The following is a 20,048-nucleotide window of genomic DNA, read 5'->3' as shown; positions in this document are numbered from 1 at the left end:
ACACACACACACACACACACACACACACACCACACACATACACACACACATCACATCACATAGCACCTCCATATATGAGGAAAGGAACCATGTGGCCAAATACAGAAGCATATTCCAACAAAGGAAGACATTAAGGACACAAGCCTTGAGCTTCCAGAGGACTGGGTGACACCATGCTATGGTCCCAGACTGGAGTCTCATACCTACAAGGGGAGAGCTCAAGCACATGACTGAGGCTCATGCATGTCAGCAAGATGCCCTACGAGGACATTCATACTTACTGTAGCATAATTTACACAATCCCTCCCCGGGACTCAGAAAGTTTTTCTGAAGTGATATAAATCCCACACCAACAAAAGCACATGCGAGGCCCACTGGGAATCCAATCTGAGCTCCTCTGGCTGTGTAACTCTTTAGTTAAATCCTGTCAGTACAAATAGCTCCTCCATTGCCTTACACAGAAAGCTCAGCACTTACAATAAGAACATATATATAATTGTGTTATAAGCTTACTGTGTCCTAAAGAACAGTAAGAACCAGGCATGTAGGAAAGGATAGCAGAGGAAGGCAGAATATTAGGGTTGCCTATGTCGATTGCAGCTGCTCCTGCACTTAATTCCTCTTCATTCACATAAATTCAAATGCAGACGTAAATGTGACAGAGATATTACAGTGAAGATTCTAGACTCACATCTTTCAAAGGGCAAAATGGAATAAATCAATGCCTTTATCAAAACATTTTCAAGCTGGTGCAGGTTTGCCTTCCCCTTGGGGAATCAGAGTGCTATAGAAACAGAATGGTCTTCTTTCTCATTCCTTACTATAAAAATCTTCCACAACATTCCATAGTGTGAGTTCTCTATGGCTCTCTCCTTTATTTATTTGAATCAGAATCTCTTATTGAACCTGGAGCTCATGGATCTAGGCAGATGGCCAGTGAGCTCCAGAACCCACAAATTCTTTTATCTCTATGCCCCCCTCCATGCTTGTATAGCAGCATCTTCCCACCATGCTGTCTTCTTAGCCTCCAGATCTTGATTTAAGAAGATCAAGGCAATGATCCATTTGTAACAGACACTGTTGCGCACCCAGCATCTAACACATTTTCCGACATACAGTAGATGCTCAGTACACATCTGTCAACTGACTATTGCCTTTGTGAATCAAAAGCAACTCATTTCTCTAAAGGAACTATCTAATATAGACATATGCACCATACACCATCCAGAGAACTGTTTATAAGCACCCTACCAAACTTAGAATAAAAATAGCAAACAATGATTTGACAGAAAACTAATCACCATTCAAGGCATCACTGGAAGGCTGAGATCAAGTCAGTCTGCATACACCCAGCAAGTGTGAGATCCTGGATCCATCACTAACACCACTAATAAAATAATGAGGGGCAGTGCTGTAAGGCTACAGGACTCTCAGGGTCTGATTTGTATTCTCCCCATACAAACAAATGTCTGTCCAATGTTTCCGTTCTGAACTTTTTAGTTGAGGTTACATTTTGTTGCAGAAGTTAACTTAATAATTATGGCAAGCTCATTCTACATTTGGCAAATAAAAACAATGCAAGCATGTGTTGGTTTGAATAAGAATGGCCTCCATAGGTTCATATATTTGAAGTTTAGTCACCAGGAAGTAGCACTATTTGAAAGGATTAGAAGAATTAGGAGGTGTGGCCTTGTTGGAAGAAGCATGTCACTAGGGGTGCTCTGAGATTTCAAAAGCCCATGCCAGGCCCAGGCTCTTTCTATCTGCGGCTCAGGATGTAGCGTTCAACTACTTCTCCAACACCATGCCTGCCATGCCTGCTACCATGCGCCCTGCCATGATGATAATGGGCTAAGCCTCTGAAACTGTTAGCGGCCCCCTAATTAAATGCTTTCTCTTATGAACAGTTGCCTTGGTCATGGTGTCTCTTCTCAGCAATAGAACAGTAACTAAAACAAAGCATAAGCTAATGGTCCATTGAGGTTAGTTTCTTCTACCTGATAGTACCATGCTGTTGCTTTAAAATGAGGAACATGGGCCATTTTTTTTAAATGCATTTTTCTGATTGCTTCTGTGGGTATGGTGTACATGAATTTGTGTGTGAGTATGGGTGCAAGTGAGCCATCGTATGGATGTGGTTCTGAGTGACTGTGGATTCTTGCCATCTAACTTGCTTGAAAGAGGGTGCCATTCACTGTTTGCTGCTGCACATACTAGGCTACCTAGCCTGCAAGCTTTCAAAGAGCCTTCTGTCTCTACCTCCATCTTAACATCTCAGCCCTGGGATTCTAGATGCATGCTTCTTTGCCCAACTTCTAGTTTCTATGACTTCGACTATAATTTACTTTATTCTGAAATGTGGGAACTAGAGCACCAGTGAGAATAAAAACAACCAACCTTACATTTTCAACACACTCCTTTGTAGAATTTGGCCCATTATCTATGGACACTACATCACTGAATATCATCTAGTCTATGGCTTGTTAGTATTTACAAACAGATGTATGTATTATTTGTTTTTTACCTTTCCAATGATCTACTTTGAGAGAAAATTTCTTTCCTTTCATTTAGGAAAGTCAAGAATCAAACCTTTCTGAACAGGATGCCCTGGATACAATCACTGCTAATCCCATTGCCAGCATTTGATTTTATCACATTGCAACAAACCCTGGGTGATGGGCATGGTATGAACAGCTCTGTACGTCTGCCACACATTCTGTAGTTGAGATCTATGGGAAAACAGTACTTTCAAAAGAATCAGCTCCACAGATGCAAGAGAGAGCAGACATCTCCTACTCATCTCTGGAGGACAAAGAAGTTTCTTCACCAGCCATTCACAAAAGAACATTGATAAAAGGCAAATCTTCTCTATTATACGATTAGACAGAGGCATGCCACTTCACATAAACAAAGCAAGCAGCTCTTTCTTCCTGGGTCTCTCACTCCATGGAGAGTTAACACCTCCTGCAAGGTGTTAGCTCCTAGCTACCAGACAGACTGTGGGCCCTGCTTTCCAGATGACATTCAGCTAGCTACAGGCAGCTCTGAGATGTTATCTTGTGAGTTGCAATAGGAATATTCATAGAAGTTTGGAAAAACTTCACCACATAATCAATAGAACAAATGAGTCTGGAGCTGGAGCTCAGCTCATAGAGCTTTTGCCAAGCATGCAGGAAGCTGTGGGTTTGGACCCTGTGTTGTATAACCAAAAATGGTGGTACACACTGGTAACTCTAGCACAGGAAAAGGGTACGCAGGAAGATCAGAAGTTTAAAGTCACCTTCCACAGAATGTTCAGACTATCCTGGGTGACATCAGAACAGTGTTTGAAAAAAAAATATCATCTACAGACAAGCCCACACAATGTCAGCATGGCACAGAGATAAGTGGCGGCTTTTCTAGGCAACACCCTGTGTTCACCTCATTGCATTTGCTGATCCGCCTGGCGACGATGAGCTGAATCATGCCACGCTTGTTCCCTTCAGTGGACATGGACCTCCGCAGAGTCTCCATGGCTTCCTGGTTGGCTTTGCCCAGCAGAGACTCTCCATTCACAGCTATGAGCTGGTCATTCACTCTCAGCCTTCCATCCTGTGAGGAAGGCAGGGAAAGTCAGTATTGCTGACTAGTTTGCAAAAGAGATTGCTCTTCCCTAAGTTTAAATAATTAAAACAAAAAAGGAAAGAAAAAAGGATCTGGAGGCTTTAATCACATTGTAAGCAGCTGTGGCGGCCTCTGTCTGCTTTAGTCTTTTAGGCATCCCTGAGTCATTAGTATAATCTGCTAACTAAAATGGAATACTAATTCAAAGAACACAAAGAGATCATCACTTGCTTGCTTTCAGAAACACCCATCAAGCTAATTTACAAGTAAGATCCATGAAGATCAAGACAACTGTAGAAAAGTGCTCTCAACAAACAGCCAGGAAACATACTCTAGGCTTTGAAGGAGCAAATGACCTACCAGCAGGGGCAAGAGAAAAAGAACCTTCGCCCCAGCCCGGGACCTGGGCTTAGCCTCTACACACACATCTTCACTGGACTAAGAGAAGACTATAGACTGTCGGTCATGTGACATTCAAATGAAGAGCTGGAGTGATGAGCTCCATTCCCCAAATAATATATCACTATGACCTTTTCCTTGGTGTTTGGTCCAGGCAGGGATTCTATAAAGAACGAAAATGTCACTAGCAGAACATGTGTGGAGATCAGAAAGGAGCAGGGGGAGAAACCCTTGCCAGCGGGTGCCGACTGGACCAGGCTGGCAGGCACTTACTTTGGATGCAGCTCCACCATTAATAATGGACTTCACGAAGATTCCCAAATCTGCGTGGTTCTCTTTGGAACGGTTCCCTTTGACACTAACACCAAGCCCCGCAGATCCCGAGTCATTAAGTGGGACTTCAAAAGTCAGAAACTCCCTGGTCCCATCGGGGGTGAGAACAATGTCCTCATCTTCAGTTTTCTAAAGGGGGAAAGAATTGGACAGGGTATTCAGATATGAATGCCTCTTTCAGCAATCGCACTGAAGACCTGTAATGACCGTGCTCTGGTCAGCACTGGCAGAGTATTTCCACCCCAGGACAGAACCCATGATGGTAGGATAGCTGTCCTGAAGGACTACAGCTGACCCTTGCTGTGAGTAGCTTCAGGCTGTACTCACATCAATGCTGCACCAAATGTTGCAACTGGTTCTAAGAAACACAGGGGTAATGCAGAGGGATAGGCAGACTTCTAAAGTCTGGGGCTAGTCTATAGTCTCTGTCCTGTTCTATTATAAACTAGGATAGAAATACAGTTTAAAAGAAAAAAAAGTCAAGATAAACCAGAATTCTCCTCAAGCATCCATTTTAGAGAGGACCCCAGTGAAGCCTGGAACTTGGTCCTTCTCTTCTCCCAACTTTGAAATTTTGCTTCTACATCCACTTAGCCATCAATTACAGTGAACAAGAGCAGGATGAACTATCACTTGTCCTAAATGGACAGCAATTCTTGATTACTCATCAAACTTGGTTATTATAGAGCATGGGAACAGGGATTATTTCTTCATTTTTCTTTGCACTGAACCCAATTTTTGTAATATTCCAAGAACCCAAATCAAATAATGATAAAAATAATTAAAAGAGAATTTGAGGCTTTCATACGTACTCTTGATTTCTTAATACTGTGATTAAAAAATATAAACAATGTGCTATTTTAAAACCTTAAAATCCAAAATAATATGACCTGAAAAGTAATGTTTCAAATGTGCTGACATTCAGGGTTAACATGTATGTGAGCATATATATCTGCTTGTGTGTTTGTGTGTGTGTGTGTGCGCACGCGTGCATGCGTGCGTGAGAGAGAGTGAGAGACTGGGTCACCGATGATAAAGCAGGGGCCTCATGAAAGGCAGTCCAGAAGCAGTCTGCTGCTGGCCTATACGCCTAGCCATACAGGAGTACATTCTTGAAAATATTTCAAAGAATAGCCTAATAGTAAGTAAGGAGGAGGAGGTTTCCAATGACCACAACCTTTTTAGAACATGAAAAGTATGCACTAAAAAATGAAAATAAATGTTTAAAAGACATGGTCTAGTTAAAGTAAATATTTACCATCAAATTGAGCTTCTCGGCTCATTGTAAACAGCTTCTAATCTTTATAATATTCCCAGAGAATAATTACAATTAAATACAACAAAACCAGTGAATTAGAGACAAACCAAGGTCAAATAACCATATCAAAATATTGATATTTCACACATCTATTATACATAAATATCTTTATACTCATGTGATGCTCTATAAATACAAATGTTCACTTCATTTTCATTGCTTTATCTGTAGCAAAACAAAACACTAAGTAATTATTCTGTGAATGACTATTACAGTCTTAATGTAAATATAAATATATACCATCTGGAGGTCTGGAGCAGCTCAATGCAAGAGCATTGGCCTAGCAAGCATGTCCAAGGACCCAGGTGTATCCCAGCACTACAGACAACCAAAACAATTAAACTTAAAAGAACATACCACATGGGTAGATTTCAATATTTAAAAGAAAAAAAACAGCATCAATAACTCTAAGCCACACCATTGTCTTTTGTATATGGAATTCAGAAGCAATTAAGAGATAAAATAGATATGGTCGATTCATATTTCTATCCCGAGAATCCTGTATTTGAGCGGCCATGGAAGCTGTAGCTTCTCGGCCTTCTGCGAAGATAAAGGAATCTCAGCAGCATTTAGTGAACACAAGGACTCACCCTTGCTACTCCTTTCCTCAAATCCAGAGGACTGTAATTGTCACTGACTGATTTAGATCTTCAGTTTGGCGTTTTTGTGTTGATTTCAACATTTCCATAATGCTTTTACAAAGGCTTAAAATTTCTCATTTTTTTTTCCTACTTGAAAAATCAAGACAAGGAGCTGAGCGAATTCATGAAGAAAAAGGCTAATCAAGGTGGGCGCGCTCCCCCACTGCCTTGCTTGGCAGTTTCACTTACTAGGAAAACGGCAAGGGGCGGCAGAGGTGTGGGGGGGGGGTTGTCTCTTACAGTTCTCCTATCAAACCTTGAGACTTTATTATCATTAAGAACACTGAAGGGAGACACTGTAAGCGCCATTAGCATTTCATTATTAATCCACTTGGCTCCTGAACAAAATTAAAATTAACACCAGCTTTTAGAAATTAGTTTTTTTGGCAGTAACTTTTACGAGTTTGCTCTTCAAAGACCATTTGGGAGGCGACATTATAAAAAAAAATCTCCACAAAGCTGAGCTATGTACAGCAGCATCTCTGTGTTCTGACCAGGGAGAAACTACTTTCAACCTTCTTGTTATGCACTGAAGCTGAGCCTTCCCAACCAGTGGGCTCTAGTTCCCACTTCCAAACAAATGGTAACACTTTCTCCAACACGGTCAAGACATTTTTGCTGTTCACTTCCGCAAGCACGTAGACAATAGGTATCTCTGGTGTGTGTGTGTGTGTGTGTGTGTGTGTGTGTGTGTGTGTGTGTGTGTGTGTGTGTTTGCAGAGTGTGAACAAGCTTCCCATCAAACCTGACTGCAATTCCCCCACTGCCCACTTCTCCATTGACAATTTTGCCTTTCAATGTCCAGAAACAAAGAGCATTTTGCCAAGCATATTAGAAATAGGGGCCCTGCGGCACAGGATCTGTGAAAGCCATCTAGTTTCCCATTATCCTCAGAGAAGCAGGAGGGTATCCCCCGAGTTCAGTGAGGAAGAAAAATAGTCACTAGCCTTCACCAGGTCCTAGTGTTTTTTCTTCTGTCAACAATGGTCCCAGTAGCTCCGAGACCGTGGCTGTCTATGAGGGACTGTGAATTTACAATGCACCCTAAATACACCTTCCTTTCCTAAAGAAAGGGAAAGGACAAATCTCTGGGCCTTAGTGGACAAATGTGCATAAAATATTGTGAAGGAAAACAAAGGGGAAAAGTTGTAAACACAGCACACCATAAGAAGGGAGAGGCACTCAGTGACAGCTCATGATGACACTACATTCACAAAGCTCTCACACAGGAGTCCTGCTCTACTGAGCTAACGTCTATAGTCTGTAAATCCCTGGTAAGTACCAATGGAGGACAGACACTCCCACATCAAATCCAAAAGGGAGGTGAGCAAGCCATTCACTAAGAAAGAACAGAATTAACAGGGGAGTTCTGTTCTCCAAACTTAACAAAAAAGTGCAAACTAAATGGGAATTACCCATGTGTCAAAGGCTTTCTTCAGAACAATGACATGTGGCAACATGCTGAACTGGATGTGTTTGAACTGGGCATAGTGGTGTATACCCATAACCTTAGAACTCAGGAGGCTGAGGCAGAAGGACCCTGAGGTCAAGGTCAACCTGAGCTACTAGAAAGGCTGTCTTCAAAATGAGAGATGAGGGGAGGAGAGAAAGGAAGGGAGGAAATGAGGGAGGGGAAGGGAGAGAGGGAGGAATGGAGGGAGGGAAGGAAGGAGGGAGGGAGAAAGAGAGGGAGGGAAGAAGAGAGGGAGGGAGGAAGGAGGAAGGGTGAGAGGGAGGGAGGGAGGGAAGAAGAGAGAGAGAGAGAGAGAGGGAGGGAGGGAGGGAGGGAGGGAGGGAGGGAGGGAAGGAGGGAGGGAGGGAGGGAGGAAGATGTCCTGGAATGACAGGTGAATGCATAAACAGAGCATTCAGAAGGCAACTGAAGAGCCTCTAAATTCATTGCATATTGCACTAAAAATTGACTGCGGCCATGTACAGAAATCTGCAGGGATATTGATGGCCTTTATTACAACGGCCCCAAACAGAGCTTCTAAATGTCTGACACAAAATGATAAGTAAATTATCATGCACTTAAAGAGCATCTATCACTCAATCACTTACAGTGTCTAAAATATTTTTATGATGGGACATTTGGGTTTGTAGAAAATAAGGGTTTGCTTAACTTCCAGTACTTTGCCCATCAAAGCCTTGACAGTGTCTTTTGTAGATTACTTAATTTCTGTTCTGTGTCAACAAGAAGCTTCATAGGGGAGAGTCTGATATCAGTCTTAGGTGGTGCGAAGGACATGCCACTTACTGGCTCTAGCACAAGTCCATGGGACAGGACACAGATTAGCTACATATAAGATGGAAATTATGAGCAAATACATCAATATCATGACAATAAAGTCAGAGGACTGCAGGTGATTATAGTTTTCTTTTGCTTGGATGAATTTTCTATAGTCAATGTTATTATTTTTGTAATCAAGCAATCTAGAGTGCCATTTAATTTTCTTCCCTCAATGACACAATAATGGAGTGGCAGACATGCACACAAAACAAAGGCAAACAGGGTGGATGGGGAAGACCGAGGGAGGCTGGTGGGCAAGGGATAGGACTGGGGTCACGGGATGTGGCTGAGCATGGGGTGACAAGCTCATGAAGCTATGAGGAAGAGCAGTCACCAGCACATCCACAAGAGAAATGTTCACAGAGCTAAAGAGAGAACACGCTGTGCAGGGATTGTAAACAAATATGAGCAGAATTTTGTCATTTTAATTAAAAGGAAGACTTTTAAAAATAGAATTTATCTTAGTTAAAAAAAATTGTATATACTAAGCACAAATCAAGTTTAAAATCTGTATTTTGATTTAAAAAAAATTCCTTTGAGACAGGATCCTATAGACCAGGCTTGCTGTGATCTCCCTGTGTACATGAAAATGACCTCAAGATCTTGGTCCCCATATCTCCACCTATGCAGTGATAAAATTACAGGAATGTGTCACCATGCCTAGCTTCATATTCTTATTTATCAGAGGAAAGATAAACAATGGTGTATGTTATTTTAACCCATCTTTCTGAGACTCATTATTTAGATTGTTTATTTATTATTATTGTTTATAGTTGTAGTAATTGGGGATTGAACTTAGGGTGTTGCACAAACTAGGATCTACCACTGAGCGACAACCTCAATGTCCCCACCCATCAATTTTTTGTTTTGTTTTGTTTGACATGGTCTTTTAAGCTTTCTAGGCTGGCTTTACCTGACCCGACCCTCAGCAGGATTTGGCATGAAGATCCTCCTACCTCAGCTTCCCCAGTGCTAGGACCACCAGGCCTGCATATTAAATCATAATCTTATATCTGGACTTACTGTGCTCTTTCCTTATTCAATGAATAGCAAATAATTGTTAAGGAATTTAATTTTTTTTGTTTGACAGTTATAATGGTTATTAACTTCCAGGATCTGCCCAGAAACGTATCCAGAGAAAAATCAGAAAAACCCAAGTTAAGACATATTCTCAAAATGATGTGCTCTTTAAAAAAATGTTCTTAGAGTAGTTTTCCAAACATGCAAAATGAAGACAGAACAAACAACTAGTCCAGACAGAAGATTACAGATGCATGATGACCAATGCCATGCCACACCATGACCTGAGTCAGACTGTAGCCTAGAGATGCATTCTTACTTATTGCTCATTTGTTTTATAAACAACTATTGGTACCTACAGCACTATGCAACCAATGCCAGTTTATTGGTTTTGATAACTAGAGTACAGCTGCAGAAGAAAATGTCCTTGAACTTAGGATTAAAGCAGAATCACATAAACAATTTATTGTCAGTTCAGAAAAATGCTACAGAGAGAATGGTGGACAGACTGTGCAGAGGAAAAGAGGGTGAAAACTATGTTGAATATAGCAAAATGTTAACAATGGAGGAGGTACGTGAAGAGAACTTCCTGGAATTCTGACAGTACAGAAAAAAAAAATTAGATACAGTGATTGATCTATTCGGAATAGCCTTGCAACATTCTAAGATTATATTAAAACTTACAGAGCTCAGAGGAAAAAAAAAAACTTTAAAGTTAAAAAATGTCCATGTTATAAAGGTACCAAGTTTATCACTACACTGCACAGATGATAACTGATGAAAACATTTCAAGGAAAACATGTCAAAAACATTAAGCAGTCATTTTCACAGTAGAGGAATGTCAACTCAATTCCTTAGTGAGTCAGCTCTGTTTGTCTTTCCAACACCTCTACATTCTGCAAAGACTGGGTAAAAATCAGTGAGGGCAGACAAAGGATTTTAATCACATTATGCTTTGAAAAAACCACAGAAGTCAGTGAGATTCAAAGCCACAGAGAAATGTCATTCATCCCACAGCCGTGCTGCAAATCCTTCCCTCAGTATTTATATTACAAAGGCTTCAGGATATGGCTATAGCTATGGCTAATACTAAGTAAGATAAAAATAAATATGTACACATAAAGATGTATGGGAACATGAATGTCCCTTGACTCACCGTGGAATTATACCTAGATAAACCTATTCTAAGCTCAAATATTGCAAACCTGAAATGCATTTAGCATACCCAATGTACCCAACATCACAGCTAACCCTCCAGAACACTTTTATTAGCTGACATTTGGATAAAACTATCAACTACAAAGATTATTATCTAGTAAGGCATTCAAGTTCCCCAGTCATTTATTGACGTCTCATGGAAACGGAGACAAGAAGATGGAGCTTATATGTATACTTCATATTCTTGTGAAGTTGGAAACTGGTATTTTGCCCCTTTGTAAGTGGGAAAGGGGGGTGCTGCCCGTGAGTCAGCCTTTTATGTGATAGGCATGTTTTATTCAAAGTAAACCAAATGTTTCACACTTTCTTTTGTTCAAGGTTTTTTAGAACGTTTGAGGTTTAAATTCATGACCAACTAGGACTTACTGGGATAGGTAGTAAAAGAGCGTGAAAGGCTGGCTGTGGGTTCAGCTTTGAGATAGGCTGTTCAGCATTTGCATGAGGTCAAGCCCAGCACTAAGTAAATAAACCATTTTTTAAAAACTGAACATGTAGTTGTTCTAAACGCTGAGTAAACCATAGTTCATTACTAATGTGTCATCTTCAGACACAAACATACATATGCCTAAATGTATACACATATCTGTACAGGTGTACAATCTTTATGTTTCCAGAATTGCTCCTCAGTGTTAGGGGGCCTGCTTGCCTGTTCTCTGGCAATCCCTGCTGGTCCATGTTACACAGCTTTCCATTATCTTTGCCAAATAGAATGATCTCCTCATCTATCCTCTCTCACTAACATCCTCCATGTGTAATACCACTGTGGTTTTCATTGGCTATCATGGCTGAGTCATTCTCCAATCAAGAACTCAAGGTTGTGGCTCTTCCTAATCTATACTCATGGGTGTGTCACATTCTACATGCTGCTTCCAAATTCTGCTCTGAGGTCTTACTTGCCAAGCAGTTTTTAAACAATGAAATATGTGAAAGTAGCATTTTATTTATTGAAGTTCCTTGATTATGTATCTACATTTTAAACAACCAATACTGTTAATTACAGTACTTAAAGCCTTTATATGCTGATGGTTTTGGTTTACCTATTTGGTAATAAATTTTGGAAACAAATAGTAACAGTATTCATTGTGAATATTGGTGGGTTTTTGTTTGTTTGTTTGTTTGTTTTTGAGACAGGGTCTCTATATAGCCTTAGCTGCTGTGGGATGGTCTGTATGTCAAATTGTTCTGATTGGTCAATAAATAAAACACTGATTGGCCAGTGGCCAGGCAGGAAGTAGTTGGGACAAGGAGAGAGGAGAATTCTGGGAAGCAAAAGGCTGAGGCAGAGAGACACAGCTAGCCGCCGCCATGACCAGAAGCATGTGAAGACACCGGTAAGCCACCAGCCACGTGGCAAGGTATAGATTTATGGAAATGGATTAATTTAAGATATAAGAACAGTTAGCAAGAAGCCTGCCACAGCCATACAGTTTGTAAGCAATATAAGTCTCTGTGTTTACTTGGTTGGGTCTGAGCGGCTGTGGGACTGGCGGGTGACAAAGATTTGTCCTCACTGTGGGCAAGGCAGGAAAACTCTAGCTACACTTAGCTATCCTGGATTTCACTACGTTGATCAAGCCAGCCTCAAATTCACAGAGTTCCACATACCGCTACTTTCTGAGTCCCAGGATTGGCTGAGATTGGGAATATTTTTATTCTGTATTACGCGTGATATGCAAGATCCCAAGCTAACTATCAATTGTCATATTAAATCTCCTCTCTTACACCACGCAGCACATCATCAAAGAGACCAACACATCTCAAACTTCAGACAGTGTGTGGTTTGGTGCAGGCCAAAATGCAGACTACCCTTAATTTCCAGTGTGAATTAGGGTTAGTCTTCTAAAACGGACATGGCTGAGCTGCATCTGTATTTGAACTTTAGCCCAGAACACCTGACATATTCCCCCTCCCTTTTATTATGACAACTATGCTTACCCTAATTACTGATCTATCATCATATCTTTCCTGATTACACTTTATATTATACTCTCTTAACCTCACTATATTTCACAAATGAATAGAGAATAATTCTAACATTAACATTTTTATGGAGTTTGTTTGACAAGCCCCCATTCCAGGCCCCTCCCACAATATGGAAGTAAATAAGTTATTTTAAATATATATCACCTTGGTAAAGAGGAGGGACAAATAATATCATACTGAATTAGCAAGTGGGCCCTTTATCTTTGGAACATCTCTAAGGACAGATTTCTTACCGTTTCTTTTGGAATCTGCATCTGGCTTGGTTCAGTATTCTAGAAGAATTAAAGAGAAACATCAGTAAAGACTGATTTTCATCATCAAGGTCCAGGCACACAATATTTTATTAGAGAAGATTAAGTTGTTTTAAAAGTCATAAACTAAGCTAGGCAGTGGTGGACGCCTTTAATGCCAGCACTTAGGAGGCAGAGGCAGGCAGATCTCTGAGTTCAAGACAAACCTGGTCTACAGAGTGAGTTTGAGGACAACCAGTGCTACACAGAGAAACCCTGTCTCTCAAAAAGCAACAAAACAAAATAATAATAATAATAATAATAATAATACCAACAATAAATCCATAACTATACGTGAAGGGTCATTGTAAGATGGCTGACATATGACTATATTCCAGACTGCGTCAGGTCTTAGACATGTATTTCAGCAGTTCTTCTAGATATATGTGTTTACCAGCTCATTCACAGTACCTCATGAGCTTCTGTGCAGGAAAAGAAACCACAGAAACAGTTTCCAAATATACTGCTGTCTCTAAATGTGTTTGCAATCTCCACACCCCAACCCCAGGCTTAAAGCACAGGGCCATTTGACAGCTCCACAAAGAAAAGTCGTCAGTACTACAGACGGAAACACAACTTGATATCGGAATGGGTTCCACAGGGAGCAAATGTAACTCTTCCCACGTAATATAGAACATGAAGGGTTGGTATTTGGTTTATTTAATTTTCCACAAAAGACAACCACTAATTTTAAAGTATTTAGATTAAGACCCACAGGACTGAAACAGAGACGCCCCAAACAGCGAGAGCTACATTAATTGGAGTTAAGAATTATTTTTAAACACTCCTTTTGACTTTTCAGAATGCTATTATTTTAAGTCTCAGAAAGCAGCTGCAGCACGTGTAACAGACTGACAGCCTACTGGCCCCGTCCTTAATGAAAAGCTCACAAGCAATAAATTAAATAACCGTGGGGGAGGGGGAACAAGAGCAGCAGACGGGAGAAACAGAAGCCTGGAAGATCCACATTGGCCCAGAAGAACCTGCCTAACCCCAGGCTGGCACTTGCTCCCCGGTGAGACTGCTGAGGAGCAGTTCTGCAGCTTGGCACCCTGGTAAGGCCAACAGGCAGCCTGAGAGTGCCAGGCAGAACCCCAGCTTCCTGCCTGCCCAGGGGAGGCTGGTGCTTTGGTGAGGGCTCATTTGCAATCGAATAGAGACATCCCAGATTTAGGATCAGGTGGCATCTTAAACACAAAATTGGATAAGAGTGGAGAAAATGGAAAACTGAATTTCAATTGAGAAATAATGCATTAAACATTTGTTAACTATGACGAAGTTTTCATAATTTATTCAAAATCAAGCTAAAACACAAGTGTTCACGTCTCACCCTATCACAGTCTTAAATCCCCACAAAACCATGGAAGACTCTCAGGTCTGTGTGTAACCAAGAGACTGGATAACCATAACAGAAATTTAGCTTTATTTTAATAGCCATTTAGATAAATAACTAATTTTCATAAATAATGTATCAACCATGATGGATCACACTTGCGTAACTTCAGAAGATCAGATCTGTATGACAGATTTGAGAACTATAGGCTGAACCTTGTCACTTGTCTTGGCTACACAATGCTAGCAGCTAGCCGAAGGAGATAGTAAACATTCTGGGATGGCTCAGGGCAAACCTGCCTTGTGGAATATTTAAGATGCTACTTGACCTTGAGCCAAAACAATCTTCTCAGCACATCAAAAGATAAAGACGATGCTTCTAAATGAGTCTCTTTTATATATAAATACATATAATTTACATATAAGTAATAAAAATAACACCTTTTTTTTCCCAAAAGAGTATTCAGAACTACATTTACTCTCGACATCTTATTCTGACCAATACAATTTCACTGTCTCTGCCTAATGGATGTCAGCATAGAGGGCAAAGGTGAGTTATAAACAATGTCATTGTTGTTTTTCCAAATAAGGTCACTTATGCTTGTGATTGTGAGGTGTTGCCTCTTACATCTTTTTATTTTCATAACAACAATTCTGTAAGTTTCCTTAGTAACCAAACAGGAAGCACCATTAACTGTGCTTAGCTGTATTTACTACAAAAATCTGAAACCTGAGAATTTGTCACATGAGAAGAAGAGATGGCAGTATTTCAACTCTCGCCTTTGCGGTGTCAGTTATGAAGTAACTGACATCTTTTGGTTCAGTCAGTCTAGCTGGGAGGTTACAGGGATAAACACGAGTGTCTCAAAACCCTCCTTACAAGCTGTTTATTAAACAGTCATCCATTCATAGTTGAGGCATCTATTGCTAAGACTGGCATAATTAAGAATGTTTGCATTGAGCTATGCAAGAAGAAATTAAAAACTATAGAAACGCCTTAAGACAAGTCTCCATAAGCATTCACCAGTGAGTAGGTGGCCTAGATCACTGGCTCATGTGCAGAAGTCTTCCATCTGCCCTATGGTTACACACCAGTTCCCTTGGGTGGAAAGCATCTTCTTGGCGAAAGATTAGAAGGCTCACGGTCCCCTCCATCTTGGTACTTCTCAACAGGGAAACAACTTCCTCCTGGGACTTGCCTGCTAAATCTACTCCATTGACCTAAAACAAAGAGAAGATATTTAGCTAGAACCCTGTCCAGACAAGTAGCAGAAGAAAAGCCAGAGATCCAGAACTGAGGCCATCTGTTACTAAAGGAAACTCTTTCCATGAAAAATTTGGTGATGAACAGGTAACCAGGAAGCATTGGTGGCTCATAAAAGAAGTCCACCAGATAGCCAGGAATCAGGGAGGAAGTGATAAATCCTTTAGTGTTCAGCCATAAACCAGAAACCACAACCGCCAGCCTTCACAGGCAGCACGCCATAAAGACACAGCAACCATGAGGTCGAGTCAACATGGAGCTGCTATGAGGACTGAACTCTTGCATGGCTTTGTGCATAACAGGTTTCCCAACAGCCACACAAAGGGGCCGTGCTCTCGGAAGAATACAGCAGCAATACATTAGTATAAACGCTTGATGCTTCAGTGAAAATGAAGAAGAATACATATTTTACCCTTAAAAGGGAAACACGAAACATCAAAAAGATGCACTGAAAAATGATAACAGTTTGGGAGGGGAAAGAATGCTTCATCTTAGTTTTTCTCAATGTACAAGAGGAGTCAGGCAGGCAGACTTTTGGAAGAATACATTTTTGAAGAATCTTACCATTTTTCATCCATAGAAATTAATAATGCTGGTTTCAAGGAGGATGTTTATTATTATTATCATCATCATCATCATCATTATTATTTTAAAGAGATGGTTTGGCTATGTACATAACACAGGTTGAGGTTACTACATAGTCAGGGAAGCCTTTACTCACAAGCCTCCTGCCTGGGAATGCCAAGTGTCAGGGTTGCATGTATGCATCAATCACCGCACCAAAGTAACGAGTTTCATTTTTTAAAAACTGTATGTTGTTCTCTCTCTATGAATCAAACGTTGTAAGACGAGTAAGTACATGACTAAAATTCTAATATCAGATTTTCCCTGGATTTAAGGTGTGTTTTGGAACCTGGCCTTTTAATGGAAACACTCTCACGGGGCGTAACGTGCTCCTTCAATGCAATGAAAAGCTCGCGGACAGTAAGGGGAGGGCTCTGCAATGTGATGCTCCATTCTGTTTCTCCTTCTTCTGGCCCAGATGCTAAGGAAGCTGTCCAGTGACTTGTACACAGTCTAGAACACTATGGACACCACAGCATTAGGTTTGAAAGACACAAAAGGAGTTCCAGAATGGAGACACACCTGGAAGGCAGCTCTGAGCACTACACCCGACTCAGAAGCAAGGCTCCAGAGCGCTCCCACCGCTCAGAGAAAGTGAAGATGCTCCTGATTCACGGAAAGCGAAGCCATTGTCTGACTCAAGAGGTGCAAAGACAGTGACTATCTTCAGGAAGGAGGGCAGGGAGGAGGGCAGCAAAACAGGAAGTGATGAAGAGGAACAAGGAGGCAGGCACACGAGCAAAGGCAGACAAGCCCTGTATACAAGGCCCTGGGTTCATCCCAAGTTCAGACAGAGTGAGGCAGAGACAGAAACACAGCCAGGAAAGGAGAGGACACGTAAAGAAAGAGGAAATGGAAGGACAAATATTTCTCTTTTTGAACTCACATGCCAACTGAGACTTCCAAAATAACAGAAGCCGTAACTACCAACTTGCCTACAGCTGCTCAGTTTATATCCGAGAGAGAATAGAGCTTTCTAGAAACAGTCCCCTTTATACAGTTTGGGGATGAATCTTTCTGGTTAATAGACTAATTCAGTGTCAGCTGAAACATGTCACCTTATGTGTAGGACAAAGGGGAAAGACCTAAGATTTAAGGGAGAGATTCTAAAATAAAGACATGGGAGAAAGGAAGTGGTTTCTTAGCTCTCTGCTGCATCTCAGGAAGTTCAACCCAGAACTGCAAAAGCTGCATGGGAGAGGGCATGGTGATAAAAGCTCATTTTATCCATATGTGAAGAATTGCTAACGAAGCATGATTTCTACCAAGAAGAATGGACAAAGAGGGACCTAATGGTGCCACATTAGTGTGGGCGGTGGCTTGGAGTATGTACATGGTTCAGGGATGAGGGGCCTGCCACGCCAATGGACGTGGCTCAGTGATGAGATCCTGGGTCAGTGGTAAACTCTTGCCTAGAATTCCCCAATGAGGGCACTTGGGTATGGCTCAGTTGTGGGTTTGTGACTCAGTGCTCAGAGGCATGGCTCAGTAGAAGAGCAATTGCCTAGGAAGCATATAGAATTGGGCTTCATCTTTAATGCCAATGAAAAATAAATGAGTAAAAATTAAAATATAGTTTTTTTCCCCCCAGAAGAAAACCCTTAGAAAAATAGGTCTCCAGTTCTGAGTTGGTCCCTCAATTTTTTAGATGCACACAGCTGCCGACATCAGAGATTATGTCTATGTTTATGTATTTTTCCACAGTGACCTCAAATACCAGTGAAGTTAAACCCTGAGCATCAAAGGGACATTTCTAAAATCTGTTTTTCTTTCTGTTAACATCGGATGTTGTGTCTCGGTTTGCGGTCCAGGTGATCATACTAACCTTTATGCCTTCCTTTCAAGGCATGATCACATTGACTTTATCTGTCTTGGTTCTGATATCTAAGTAGTTGACTTGCCTGTGCTGACACACATTGAGTATAAAGCTGTCTGAAATCACCCACAATCACAGAGGTATGCACACCCATAATGTCAAACATGCCCTGACTTCATAAACCAAATAGCTATATACCTAAATATTTATAAATAACCTAGAGAGAAAGGTAATTTCTCATTGGATAACACGGGGGAACATAAAGTAAAACAAATAGTTTTCTGATGCCACATTTCTGCTAAAATACGTAATTTCATATTCTATGAAAATGTTTTCAAACTAACTCCTGAAGAAAGGAATTTTTCAGGGAAGCAGAAGCCCTTGCCTAGAAGCCACTCACCTCTATGAGCCGGTCTCCTGCCTTGAGTCTCCCATCTTGAATGGCGGCCCCTCGAGGGAGGATGTTCTTGACATAAATGGGAGCTGAGCCGCCTATAGTGACATCTCGGGAAGTGATGCTGAACCCCAATCCTTCTGTACCTAAGTCAGAAACAGAGACATCTGTTAAGATCTGCCGCATATTGTGAACTGCACCTGGGCGCCACACACACAGGACTGGCTCACATTCTGTGTCAGCTTTACATTTTATAATGTCCAGGGATCTACAGTCCTTTTAATGCTTTAAAAGTTTGAATGACATTTTCAAGTGAAACTAAGTTTGGAAGATTTAAATTGTTTAGCTCTAGAAGTCATTAATCTTTTTTGGTGGTCTTATCAAGGACAGATGCAAGTTAATGAACTCATATGTCAACTTTAAGTCTTTGGGTACCAAATGGACCTGACAGCTCTAGTTGAAGAAATCCTGAATAAACACATCTGTTAAAATCTATAAAACCTTTGGGGTCTGGAGAGATTGAAACCAATAATATTCTTAGTAACCAACCTTCCTCATACTCTGAGTGCAGCAACCTAACTTGCACACATGAACTATGTTGCTAACCATTCTCAAGTTCCCTTCTAGGTAACTGAAATCCTCCCATGTGTGGTCCCATTCCCCACCATAGGGCAGAGTCCAGCTGGAAATTAGGGCTAATGATCCCTAGGGTCACCCTGTCATGTTTAAAGGCACTAAGGCTAATGAGATATCAGTAAGTCACTTTCTTCTTTTTTATAGATTTATTTATTTATTTATTTAATGCATATGATTGCTCTATCTGCATGTACAACTTTATGCCAGAAGAGGGCATGAGATCCCACTACAGATAGTTTTAAACCACCATGGGGTTGCTGGGAATTGAACTCAGGACCTCTGGAAAAGCAGCCAGTACTCTTAACCTCTGAACCATCTCTCCAGCCCAGTAAGTCACTTTCTTAGTTTACATAATTAAACTTCTTATTTGACAAGCTTCTGAGCAAACCATCTCCTTAGATCAGAACTCAAAAGCAACAAACAAAAATACACCAAGGTGCAGTGTGCAGAGCCTGAGCAGTATCTACTAAGTCATAGAATTTGATAACACTTCTAATGAGCAATTTCTATTTGAGCCCATTTACTTCTCGTGCTACATTTCAGTTAATGGGATGGCAAATACATCCCAGTGAGCGTGAGAGGGATGGAGATATACACAAGACAGTAACGAGTATCTTAGCATGACACAAGGCTCACATAAAGATGAATCAAAAACTGTGACACATGAGAAAACCATGACAGGTAGATAAAATATGAGGTGAACAGAAAGGAAGAGAAATGAATGCTCAGTCATCCCTGAAAGCAAACATGCCAGAAATACTCTCAGGTTCAAACAAAACACACATCTCTACCCAATGGGAAGCCACTTCCACACCGAATGTTCGTTTCTGCTGCTGTCTGTGCTGAAGCCTTGACTGGCAGGCTGTCTATATGAGTTTGACTAATTA

General features: G+C 41.0%; 1 protein-coding gene across 19 annotated transcripts in view; it reads right to left on the bottom strand.

The window, feature by feature from the left end:
• Positions 1-20,048, bottom strand: part of Pard3 (par-3 family cell polarity regulator) — a 555,581-nt gene that overhangs the window by 220,896 nt on the left and 314,637 nt on the right. For all 19 annotated transcript variants that reach the window (XM_028887845.2, XM_028887847.2, XM_037206368.1 and 16 more), the window contains 5 exons: positions 18,532-18,671; positions 15,520-15,648; positions 13,039-13,077; positions 4,276-4,464; positions 3,421-3,591 (listed from right to left, as the gene is read on the bottom strand). In XM_028887845.2, coding sequence (XP_028743678.1) covers positions 3,421-3,591; positions 4,276-4,464; positions 13,039-13,077; positions 15,520-15,648; positions 18,532-18,671 — 668 coding nt within the window. The remainder of the gene's footprint in view (positions 1-3,420; positions 3,592-4,275; positions 4,465-13,038; positions 13,078-15,519; positions 15,649-18,531; positions 18,672-20,048) is intronic.

Source organism: Peromyscus leucopus, chromosome 5 (assembly GCF_004664715.2).
Source record: "Peromyscus leucopus breed LL Stock chromosome 5, UCI_PerLeu_2.1, whole genome shotgun sequence".
NCBI lineage: Eukaryota > Metazoa > Chordata > Mammalia > Rodentia > Cricetidae > Peromyscus > Peromyscus leucopus.
Note: the sequence above shows the minus strand (reverse complement) of the source record. Positions and strands in the feature narration are given on the sequence as shown.